The sequence below is a fragment of the Natrix helvetica genome (genome assembly GCF_964273705.1).
Source record: "Natrix helvetica genome assembly, chromosome: Z".
Lineage (NCBI taxonomy): Eukaryota > Metazoa > Chordata > Lepidosauria > Squamata > Natricidae > Natrix > Natrix helvetica.
The window spans coordinates 99,996,186-100,008,852 of record NC_138554.1 but is presented as its reverse complement, the minus strand read 5'-3'; the positions used below and the strand labels follow the sequence as shown (position 1 = coordinate 100,008,852).

At 40.3% G+C, this 12,667-nt stretch overlaps 1 protein-coding gene across 2 annotated transcripts; it reads right to left on the bottom strand.

Annotated features, from left to right (window-relative positions):
- Positions 1–3,930: 3,930 nt before the first annotated feature.
- NPVF (neuropeptide VF precursor) lies at positions 3,931–7,033 on the bottom strand (the record flags this gene model as incomplete). 2 transcript variants are annotated; one of them, XM_081933502.1, is made up of 3 exons in its annotated part: positions 3,931–4,192; positions 4,717–5,075; positions 6,905–7,033. In XM_081933502.1, the coding sequence occupies 3 exons, from the start codon at positions 7,031–7,033 to the stop codon at positions 4,120–4,122; spliced, it is 561 nt and encodes a 186-aa protein (XP_081789628.1). In that variant the 3' UTR covers positions 3,931–4,119. The 2 variants fall into 2 exon arrangements, with proteins under 2 accessions (XP_081789628.1, XP_081789629.1); XM_081933503.1 differs by having other exon boundaries at positions 3,931–4,177.
- Positions 7,034–12,667: the final 5,634 nt, after the last annotated feature.

Below are 12,667 nucleotides of genomic sequence, written 5' to 3'. Positions count from 1 at the left end.
GTGTGATTAATTTCTGAGGGGAGACAATGAAGAGAAACAATTGTCACCATTTAAATCAACACTAAGAATTCAGCAGCATATAAGCTACATGCGATTCTAACATTCCCTCACTTTATCACTAAAATTCAGAATTAAAATTTTCACATTTCAGAGCGACAATTTCAGATCATTTGAGGGGAAGTTTGAGGTAGGCAGGTATTAAAGGTAAAATGGGTTCCCAGAACCGCTCCATTCCTAGGCTATCTGAAGGATACTTATGGATGATGATTCTTTTCTATATAAGGGGACAACATGGCATATAACCCATTATGCATTTAATCACAATGTTGATTGTTTGGCTTGGTTCTGAAGGATGAATCCAGCTATTGGAAGTTAACAAAAGATGATTTATGAATTAATGCTATGTTGGAACCATACTATTTGTATGTTTGTATCCCACCTTCATTGTTTTACAAATAACTCAAGGCAGCGAACATATCCAACAAACCTTTATTCTCTAATTTTCCACACACCAATCCTCTGAGTGAATTGGCCTGAGGAAGAGTGACTGACCCAAAGTCACCCAGCTGGCTTTCATGGCTAAAGCAGGTAAAACTATAAAACTCAAAGTTTCCTGCTTTCTAGCCTGGTATCTTAACCACTGACTATTATAGTATTATAATTATTATTTATATTGTATAATTGTGATGGTTGGTCAAGGCAAGGTTAAAATAAACATGATTGTATTGAGGGACACAAAGTGTTATCTTCTCCCATGCCCGGACAGAACCATCTTTGGAAGTACATTTTATTCTTTGCTTGAATGAGGAAGGATCTGCTTCCTTTCACCTGGGCACATAAATCTTTTAATAGCAGAGCTCTATTGAATATAGCAGAGTTCTATTGAATATCTATAGAGCTGAATCTATGCTTTAATCATTTTTCTTCTTCTCCTTCTTGGGGGTGGGGGGTGGGGACAGTGGTATCTTCCATAAAGCGTATGTTCCCCTTGTTCCCCCGCCACTTCTCCAGATGCCTCTGGACAAAGAAAAGCTTGCCAAGTGCTACCAGTCGCCTGCAGCTTGTGGGTTGGTTGCTGCTGCTGTTCAACAACTGGATCTTGAAAACTGTGCAGTGTCTGTATCACACAAGTAAAACTGGAGGTGAGAAAGCAAATATGCTGCAGCAAAATCTTGGCCTGCTACAAAAAGTTTCCTAAATAAGTGCCAGAAGTGGCATGTTTTCATTATTTTTGCATTGAGGTTAATGTGTACAGGTTGTTTCTAGTATTATTTAATATGTCTTCTCCAGTTGAGTATCATCAACAAAGTTATTTGTGTGATCTCATCCTGTACAGCATTTCCTACTAAACTTCTTGCTCTGTCAATCTCAGGTAATATTTCTGGGGTATTTATTCAAAATATATTAGGGTGAGGGGGACTACAGTGGCAAAAATCAGAAGTCTGATAGCATTAGTTTATTAAATATTTGTTAGTAAGTAAAGACTTACTATAACAGTTGTATCATCTCCGATGCTTCATAAGTAGTAAAGCAATTCTTATCAGAGGGAGGGACTGCAATCTGTGAGGAAGACAGATGTTCTCCTCACATCATCTTCTCCTTCCCTTAAATATTAATGGCTCAAATAAAAGAAAAAAAGGCTTTTTTCTGAGCTGTGTTGAGCAATTAGCACATATATGTGTTTGCATGAGTTTCATTTGGACTGTGGCTGATTTAAAAATAAAGGTAGTCCTCAAGCTACGACCACAATTTCCATTGCTAAGCAAGACAGTTGTTAAGTGAGTTGAGCCCATTTTACAACCTTTTTGCCACAGTTGTTAAGTGAATCACTGCAGCTATTAAGTGAATCATGAGATTATTAAGTGTTTGTGGAAAGCCAGCTGTGACCTCTGGACAGTACAACTGGTATAAATATGTCAAGCATGCAAATTTTGATCACATGACCATTGGGATGCTGCAATGATTATAAGTGTGAAAACTGGTTATAAGTAATTTTTTTCAGTGCCACTGTAATTTTGAATGTCATAAATCAAGAACTACCTTGTTTTCCTGAAAATACGACCTACCCTAACCTTAAAACAAGCTCTAGCCTGATTTTCATATCTGCGCCTAATACAAGCCGTACCCCAAAAATTAGCCCAAGTTAAGCCCCGGCCACCATCTGGTTGTATCAGGTGGGGCAAGGTGCAGACGTAAAAATCAAGCTATAGCAAGGGTGGGGGCGAGCTGCCCCACACTTCATGCACCCACATGGCTGCAGTGATCCTAAGCTAAGTGGGCAAGACATCCCCCCAAAATAAGACCTGGTGCTTGTTTGGGGGCAGAAAACATGGTAACTATATTAGCTATCTCCTCACTCTGTACTGAATCCTTAATTAATAATATCATGATATATTTTTGCAAACATTTTGACTCTCCACCAGCTACAGATATTTGTACTATTGTTTCGACTCTCTTAACAATCACCAGCAAGGAGTTGGCTCAGTGTAATTTCATTCTAAATGTCTATGGAGATTCTCAGTCATCCAGGTCATAGTTGTCCCAGCAGTGCTTTTTCAAGAGGCAATTGGACTTTCATCCTCTTCTGAACTGAAGATGCTTCCTGGATGAGAAGCAAAACATCTTCAAAGAAAAACCAGAAAGTCCAGTTGACTCTTGAAAAAGCACCTTTGGGATAATTTCAGGCTACATTTTCTACATTGCAGTTCACAAACACTATTTGGAAGCAAAACAGAAACTTTTCAATATCATGATTATTATTTAGTTTCTAATACTGCCCTTTTCCAGCTGAATATCTGTGCTCACATAATAAACTACCAATCTCCTTCTTTGCCCATTCTGTCTGGATTATCACATTTTCACACCAATTAGACAATTACACTATTATGATGAAAAGGAGAAAAAAAACCACTCCTCTTCCTATACATAGCATCCTATCATTTCAAGAAGTGGAATAAAGTGACAATCATATGTATTTGGAAGGCAAACAGAAGGAGCCACCTGTAAACTTGTATGTGTTGTGGAGGTCAGGATTCTGGCTGTGATTGTCCTGTCCTCTTTGTGTTACCTCATGTAAGAAAGAGGAGAGCTTCAATCAGGGGTGGGTTCCTGCCAGTTCTAACCTCTTCTATAGAACAGGTTCCACAAATCTACCATGCCATTTAGAACTGGTTCCAGCTCTCTCCCCCTGCCCGTCTGCATCACGCTTGCCCCGCCCGCTGCTCACTGATTGGCTGGCTCACCAATCATCCTGCCCGCCTCTAAGACTCCTATCTAAACTGTAAAGTTTTAAAGCTGTTAAGTTTGAACATTCCTGGGGGTTTTCTCCTAAAGTGTTAGGGGTGCAAGGGTCTTGTAACTTGACAGCTTTAACACTTGCACACTTCAATGCCAGAGTTCCTGAGCAAACATGACTGGAGGAGGAATTCTGGGAGTTTAAGTCCACAAGTTTTAAAGCTGTCAAGTTTGAAGACCCCTGGGTTTTTTTCTAAAAGGTTAGGGGTGCAAGGGTCTTGTAACTTGATAGCTTTAAGATTTGTGTGCTTCAAATGCCAGAGTTTCTGAGCCAACATTTTGGTTGCTAAGCAAGAGCCTTGTTAAGTGAGTTTCACCACATTTTACAAGTTGGCCATGCCCACCCAGTCACATGACTGCCAAGCTACTCCCACTCAGTCACATGGCTGTAAAACCACTCCCACCCAGTCACATGGCCAGCAAACCACTCCCACAAAGCAGGCCACACCTACAGAAGAGGTTCTAAAAAATTTTGAAACCCACCACTGGCTTCAATACAACAGTTACAAAAGCGGTATTGAATTTTTCTCACACACACACACACACACACACACACACACACACACACACTGCCCCATGCCTCTACCTTTCGACTCAATATATGAGATAATCATAAGTAGTTTTATTCATCTTTATTTTGCTTATACAGATAATATTTTTCAACTGACTGGATATTAGTTGTATCAAGTACAGAAGAATTAGTATTGACAGCATAGCTATGAGAATAAATTATTACTGACATTATCATGATAACATATATTGAATAACAATTTGATAGCAGACGTTTTTCTTTTTCCATTTTTTTCTTTCTACCACATTTGCATTTCAGAAAGACAACTGGTCCTGCATATTCTGATCGCCTCGCTCTTCATTTCCAGAGTTCCTTTTCAAAAGTTTGCTCAAGTGGCAAAGTTTGAAAGAAAGAAAAAAGGAAAGAAGAAAGAAAAGAGAGAGAGGGAGGGAAAGAAAAAATATATTCATGTTATTTTTGTCATTAACTAGTCTTCACTGTTTAATTCACTATGTAAATCAACTGGGGTTTTCAGTGTTCTAAATACAACCTAAAAACACCTCAAAAGTTTTTGTCCAACAGTTTGAACGTTTAAGCTCAATATTTAAATTGATTTCCTACTTTTTGCTAGTTTCTTCTTAGTAGCTCTCAAAGCCCCCCCCCCCCAAATATAGCCACTTAATTGTATTTTTTAAATGACAGGAAGGCAAAAATGATTAAATGTGGGGCAGTGATTATATGAATTGATAGCCAAAGCTATCCTTACATTTAGCGGACAAATTTAGAAATATATGTCATGCCAACTAGACTAATTGTAAAGTCTTTTTCTTGTTGGACACTAGAACAATATTTAAAACCTTCAGGTACTAACTGAGATGATAGTTCCATTAAGCATACTTGAAACTATTCACCTATTTTTGATTTGGTCACAATCCTTGGAGCCTTGAATCAAATTGAAAAGAAAGGATCTCCCAAATTTCTCTGGTAGGTTGGCCAGCGAATGGAAGAAACTTTGAACTGAAGGAGCTTTCTCAAAACTGTGTGAGAAATGTCTAAAAGCCCTTCCAAACCTGAGGGGCAGATTGGCTGTAGGTTTGATATTTCTTCTTTCCAGGAAGTTTCGGCCAAATCTCAGTGGCAAATTAGCCATTGAACTTGGCACTATCTTCCCAGCTGGTCCACTCATTTTAACTATGTTCTTCAGTTCCCAGTCTTTCAGTTCTTCAAGATTCACACTTCTCTGTTTTTCTTCTATAAGGTCTTCACTAGGCTGGAAGGGGAAAAATATAACATGATTTAATGTGATTAAAAATATAAATTAAAAATATAGCAAAGAAACCAGACTAGTATAAGTGGCATGGAAAGGTGCACCTAAGGTCCCCGAAGGATTGCAAATGATCTTTGGCACTAATGCTTTGAAGAAGTATGTGGAAGAGAAAAGAATTTGTGCTGTTTGATAAAATCTAATGCAAAAGCAAGTAGAATAGTTTCACTACCCTGGAGCTAATACTTTACTGCTACAAAGGATGACTAGGAAAATATAGCATGAACATTTTAGTAAATATGTGGTTTCAATTAGACGTCTTGTACAATTAGTTGTGCAAGAAAAAGAATTCCTCTAAATTTTGGAAGAAATTATAAGGAAAACAACTTTGTAGAGTTTAAAGTGAACCAACTCAACTTGTATTTTCCCAATCAACATATAAAATGAAATGCAGTTTAATCATTGCTCTTCTGAACAACAAAAGCATTCTTACAGCAATGTGCATAGAAGAGAAAAGCAGACAATACAAGGAAGTACTAAGAGTTATTATTACTCCTCCTTTGGGAGGAGGCAAATTTAATAATATATCTAATAATATAATAATATTAGATAATATCTATATCTAATAGAGGTAGAAAACCTGTGGGAGAAACAAAAACAGATCTATTTAGAAATGATTCCTGTTTTCCAAAAGTGGAATACAATGAAAAGTTCATTTTATTGAACATTTTTATTGAACTTTGAAAAAACAAATTTCAAAGTGACACTTAGATCAACAGGCTTTACTGAATGAAGCTATACACACTCATGTGAATATACCTTGATTCTTAAGCAATCTGTACAATTATCTCAATGAAACAGATTGTTTCTGCCTTTGTGGTATGCACACACACACACACACACACACACACACACACGATGTTAGGGGAATATTTTTTAAAAAATGATGTTGATTCAATGCTTTTGGAAACATTTTGTAAACAATGTTGTTTACAAAAATAATATCTGACTAAAATCAACATAGATAAGAGTCAAATTCTAGTCTTTTTCTTACAAATGAATTTGTCATAGAATATATGTAAAGTCCTGTTCTTTCTTTGACCAGTCCTTTCTTAATAGATGGAGGAATACAGTATTTATTTTAGGTAATAAAAAAACTCCTCCATAAAGCCTATACATTCATTGTAGGGTTGTGTAAAGTTTTGACTCAGGCAACCTTTCTCTCCTGTTCCATGAAGCAATGTAGTAGCTTTGTTTCTAAGGGTGAAACAGGCACATGGTTTCACTTTGCTGTGATGTGGATCGCCTTTCTGCTGCTTCCAAAGAGCTCATGGTATGAGACATTCTGAGGAGATTTCTTCAATAAGCTCTGCGCCAGGAAGGAATTTTTTTCTGTTGGACAATGGTGTCTGGCTTATGCTAAAGGTTGTCCAAGCTAGGTATCTGCTGCTCACATTGTGAGCAATCCAATTTGACCAGAGAAGGTGAAAGTGATTTGATGCCACTCAAATTGCCTTGTCGACGCACCCTCTTCTCGTCAGCAAAAACAAAACAAAACAATCAAAACAATTGCTTCCATGGCCCACAGTGTTTCACTGAGGTGAATTTTGTTGCTTTTCATGAGCCAGAGGAATTTCAAAAGCAGTTAGAGAGGTTGCAGAGTGGCTCAAGAGAACAAAGCCAGCAGCCTGTTCCGCTGCAGAGGAATAACAAAGCAGAAAACCAAACCCCCTATTTCAAGAGAAAGAAAACTTCCAGCAAATTAAGACCATACATTGGTCATAATAATGATAATTCAATCTTCATGGAAAAAGTAATGCCAGTTAAGATCTTACCTCAGAAGAGTTTTTCTCACTGTTTTCTTCTCTAGTCCACAAACTGTTCATTAATGATTCATTGTGGCAGATGGTTTTTGAAGCTAAAAGCAGACATGTAGCTAAAGTAACTATGATGACTCTGTTCATTTCTCTTAAATTGAACTTAAATTGAATAAGAGATCAAAGTCTCGACATAGAAAGTAGCATCATTTTATACAAGCAGACAACAACAGAATCTTTTATCATGACGTCAATATCACATACCTTAATTTTAATATCAAAAGGCAGTGCTAATTATATATGACAATAATGCAGAGAATTTGTTTTGATAACTTCTATAAACAAAAGAGCTTCCTGTCAAAAATGCAGATGACTTTCCAAAAATTTCCTTGCCTGTTAATTAGGGTTACTAATATTGACCAGTTTAATTATATTTTAAACAAAAGCCTCTTATTATATTGTTTGTATCAGGCTTAGTCATTAGTACCTTGAAACAAAATGTCAGTGTCTAGGCCATAGTCACTAAATCTTGAAGTGCAACACTGCTCAAAATGTCAATGTATTTTCAGAATAAGCATGTAATTATAGAATTAACTGTCAAGGAATCAAGCTTAGTTCCATGCAACTATAGAGACAAATGCTTACTGTCATAGTTCCTCTGACATTTCTGAAATTTCTTCTCTTCATCATCAGTTAACTGGTACTCGTCATCTTTTACAGTATTTTTACTTTCCAGAGCTCTGTCAAACATAATTTCAATAGATGAGAATATAGTAATAGAAGGGAACATCCTAATTTTTTTAGAGTCCATCTTTCATTGACATCGCTTGCCTAAAATATGTGAATTTCAACTTATTCATCAAATGAGCAATCAGTTTTTATCTGATTCCAGAATGATTGATATATTCATTTTACTGTGTATAGTATTCTTAACAGCATAATCAAATCTGAAATCTGAAGATGACAAAACCTTTCCTATTTTTTCTCAAAGTGAGGCTTCCACAGCCACGTTATTACTGGATACACTAGTGAGAGAATACAGAAAATTATGAACAACTCACTCCTAATAGTGCATGCCAACCTTCCTCATTTTTCAGCAAGAAGACTCAAATCCAGGCAAACATCACTGGCACTTGCACAACATCTACCTAACAACTTTAACATCAATCCCCAATGGAAAGCCAAATGGGTTACTCAATGCTCAGCCATAGGTAGACATATAAATGACCTCAAAAAAGATGCAAGACTTTGAACTATCATGTCAGCAATGCACCATCCTGAATAGGATTTGCACCTCATGGTGTCTGCCGGAATTCTCTGTATGTATGGGGCATAGTATCCTCCCCTCAGCAAGACTGAGGGATTCCACGTCAAATTTTACATCACAATGGACCAACTGTAAACTGAGGGCATATAACAAACCTCTATCAGATTTTTAAAAATATAAACAAAGCTGCACTTCAGTGGTTAGATGGCCTAAGCTTGTGATGATGAATATGCCCGGGAGGTGCTCGCATTGCATTTTGGGGTTGCGCGCATGCTTTGGGCACTCAGCACAAAAAAAGTTAACCATCACTGGCCTAGGGTTTGAACATAGATCTTTTTAATGTTTAGATTTTATAGTTTTTTACTAATTTAGATGAAATGTTAATATATATATTGCTAGTCCATGTATGACACACCATACGCTAAATGTATAAATTATTGTTGTGAACACTAATATTTAACTATTCTGATCTTGTTACAGAAATGTCCTTAATTTATTAATGAGTTTTTCTATCTCTTCTTTAGTTTCAATTAGTAAAGGAACATCTTTTCAAGCAGAACTCGAAATTTTACTATTTGACTGCTGCTTTTAATTTCAGCTTTATTAGAGGCAATACATAACACTGTTTTATTTGAAATGCAATATATATAAAAGCTTACTATAGTGGTTGCATTGCCTAGAGTAGCAAACTTTGTTTAATGTCAACCCCATCACAATATGCAAGTTCAATGCAAGTTAATTCAGGATCACACAGACATCAGACAAGCTGCTGTAGTCTTGGATTACTGCACACAGCTGCTTAAATATTGGATGGTATGGAAATAGGATCAAGAGTAATGAAAAGAGCACCTTCATCTCCTAAGTGAATCAGCTGGTAGACTGTAAATCATTTGGTGCCAGTGGAAGAGGAAGTTTAATATTTTCTGTTGCATTTCCTGTAATAATATAATAATAAATCCTTATTTATTATTAACAACACATCATGCAAAAATGCAATGCGTTCTATGACTCATGTCACTGATAAGTATCAAAAGATTTCCACGGAGATGAATAATTCATACCATATTCATTTTGCCCCAGCATATAATAACCTATTTTATTGCTCATATTGAAATAGATGATTTAAAAATGCATACATTTTTAGTTGAGAAATTGCCCAGTGATTTTTTGAAACATTCTGTGAATTATACAGCATTCTGGCTGAACTCTGAGATAGTCTACAAATGCTGCTATACATAAAATGGCCTTTTCCAATTTGGATTTCCCCGGCCCAGCCAGATTTTTCCAGATATATTGATCTATAGCTCCCAGAATTTCTAATGAATATAGCAGGAAACTCTGAAAATTGAATTTCCACTACTGCTAATAAAAACTAAGTTCGTAAGTCTGTAATAACAATTCATGCAGTGTGTACCATATTTTTCGGAGTATAAGATGCACCGGAATGTAAGACACACCAAGATTTTGAAGAGGCCAATTAAAAAAAATTTTTTTTTGCATTCTGCAAACCTCCCCAAAACTGCCTGTTTTTCACTCATTTCTGCCCTCCCCAGCCCCCAGGAGCACTCTGGAAGCCTCCTAAAGGCTATCCATGGCCATTTGGTGAAAGGGGCGGGGTTTCGGAAGGCAAAAAAATGCTGTATTCAGTGTATAAGAAAAACCCAGATTTTCAGCCTCTTTTTTGAAGGAAAAAGGTGCATTTTATACTCTGAAAAATAGGGTAATCTGTTTTCCACCCAGAAAATGTCAACTTCATAACTGTTCAACTTCATATCAACCAGAAAAGAGGATTTTGGTAGGGGAGCATAGAAATTATTTTCACATTATCTGGGTACATGCAAATCCCATACTGTCAGAACTTCTTGTTGATTATATTATTACGTTCACAATAATATGAAATCACAACTGCCAAATTCTTTAGTTGGTCTTCACCTTCATTCACCTTTTCCCAAGGAATTAGGATGTTGTATTATCCAAACAATGTGGCCTTTTACAATTCACAAATGGAAATTTTGCCAATGTGCATGTTTGCTAAGTGCTGTCCAAATTTTTTTAGTATCACCACTGGGGCCACCAGTTTATGTCATAATCTTCCGGATTTGATTTTCAGATTTTGATTTTTTTGTGATCTTCTTCAATTCTTTGTTTTTTATTTTACTACGTCCTGCTATTACAACATCAATCATCCATATTTTTTTCTTTTCAACTACAGTTAAATCTGATATATTATGAGCCAAGTTTAAGTATCGACTGACTTTCAAAATTTCCCAGCCAGCAAGAAGTCCACACATTTCAAACTTGCAGAGGTTGAAAAATTGAATAATGTTCCAGAGCCGTGATGGCGAACCTATGGCATGCATGCCAGAAGTGGTACGCAAAGACCTCTCTGTGGGCATGCCAGTTGTTGCCCCAGCTTAGCTCCAGTGCACATGCATGCATGCCTCCCAGTGGCCAGCTGGTATTTGAGTCTGCTGTGCATCCATGGGGGCAGGGCACATGTGGAGACACACATGTGCCTGCATGTAGGGAAAGGTACATGCACAGGGGACAAGCAGTAGGGCGCATGCATGGGGAGTGCTCACATTTCATTTTGGGGATTCACCTTTTTTGTTACAGCTGGGCATGACTCTGCCCTGAGACACTGGTTGGCTGCCGGTGCTGTCTCTTTGCCGGCGCAAACAGCCTGTACCCACAGCCTATTTTCTGGTACAAGTGGTCTGCAACTGCAGCCATTTTGCAGGCGCAAACAGCCTGTGCCCGCTGACTCTTTACCAGCACAAATGGCCTTCCGCCACAGCCTCTTTGCTGATGCGAGGCCCCCCATGCCCCTTTTTGGCTTCCAGGTTGGTTCAGGAGACTTTCCAGGCCCAAAAGGGGCAGGAGGGGGGGAATGGCGAAGACAAAGAGATGATTACAGGCCATTTGTGGTGGCAAAGAGGCTGTGGCTGCAGGCCATTCATGCCAGCAAAGGGGCAGTTTGCCGAGCTGCACCAAAAGGCTGGAAGTAACCACCCGCTACTTTCCAATGCCGAGCTGCACCAAAAGGCTGGAAGTAACCACCCGCTACTTTCCAATCCCCCCTCCCGTGCCCCATTTTGGGTCTGGAAAGACTCCTGTACCAACTGGCTACTGGCTACGCCCGGTCGTTTGTACCAACCCCCGCAACCTAGGTGGTCGGGAACTACAGAGACAGGGCCTGCGGCTGATGCTTTGCAATGCAAGGTCCGTGACCAACAAGGCCCCCCTCATTAATGAGTTGATCTCTGAGGGGGAGCTGGACCTTGCAGGAATAACGGAGACCTGGTTGGGTCACGAGGGTTGTTTACCCCTCGTGGAAATGTGCCCACCGGGTTTCCGTGCATTCCATCAGCCTCGGGCCCTGGGTAAGGGTGGAGGGGTGGCGGTAGTTATACGGGACTGTCTAGAGCCGAGGGAGTTCACTGTTCCTCAGATACCCGGGTGTGAGTCACTAGGTGTGAAATGGGGCCCAGGGAGGCAGTGGGGTCTGCTGATTGTATACTTGGCTCCTCGCTATACGTCAGCAGCCCTGCCCGAGCTCCTCGAGCTGATCTCAGAGACGGCGGTGGAGACCCCCAAACTTTTGGTTATGGGGGATTTCAACCTGCCGTCGACGGGAGCAGCATCCGAGGTGGCTCGGGAGTTCATGGCTTCCATGACAGCCATGGGCCTGACCCAACTAATTCAGGGCCCCACACACGAAGGTGGCCACACACTGGACCTTGTTTTTCTATCTGAGCAGTGGACGAGTGATCTGGGAATAGGGGATTTAGATATTATTCCCCTGTCATGGTCAGATCACTCATGTCTCCGTCTAGACTTCCCTGGCGCTACCCCCCACCGCGAGGAGGCGGAGCCAGTTTGTCCAAGCTGGTACCGCCCCAAGCACCTGATGGAACCGGATAGGTTCCAGACGGAGCTTGGGCCACTACCTGTAGCCCTGACCCGCGCTCGGTCGGAGGACCTAGTGGCCGCCTGGAACAGGGCGACGGCTGGGGCCTTGGACCGGGTTGCGCCTTTGCGACCTCTCCTACGGCAGCGACCCACCCGGGCTCCTTGGTACACCGAGGAGCTGAGGGTGATGAAGCGCCATAGGAGACGTCTAGAGAGCAGGTGGAGGTCCTCACGCTCCGAGTCTGACCGAGCACAGGTAAGAGCCTATTTACGGACCTACCTTGAGGCATTGAGAGCGGCCAAACGCAGACATTGTGCCGCTCTCATTGCGTCTGCGGATAACCGCCCTGCCGCCCTGTTTAGGGTGATCCGCTCCCTCTTGTCGCAAGAGACGTGGGGGGCACCCTTACAGGAAGAGCAGAGGAGTTTGGGGAATATCTGCAGAACAAAGTCGCTCAGATCCGAAGCGGATGGGCCCCCTCCAGTGGACTGGACGGGCCGTCAACAGCGAGTCTTGTGAGACCACTCTGGGAGGAGTTTGACTCTGTTGCCCGAGGACTTAGACAGGTTGCGTGGACGGCTGCGACCCACCACATGTTCAA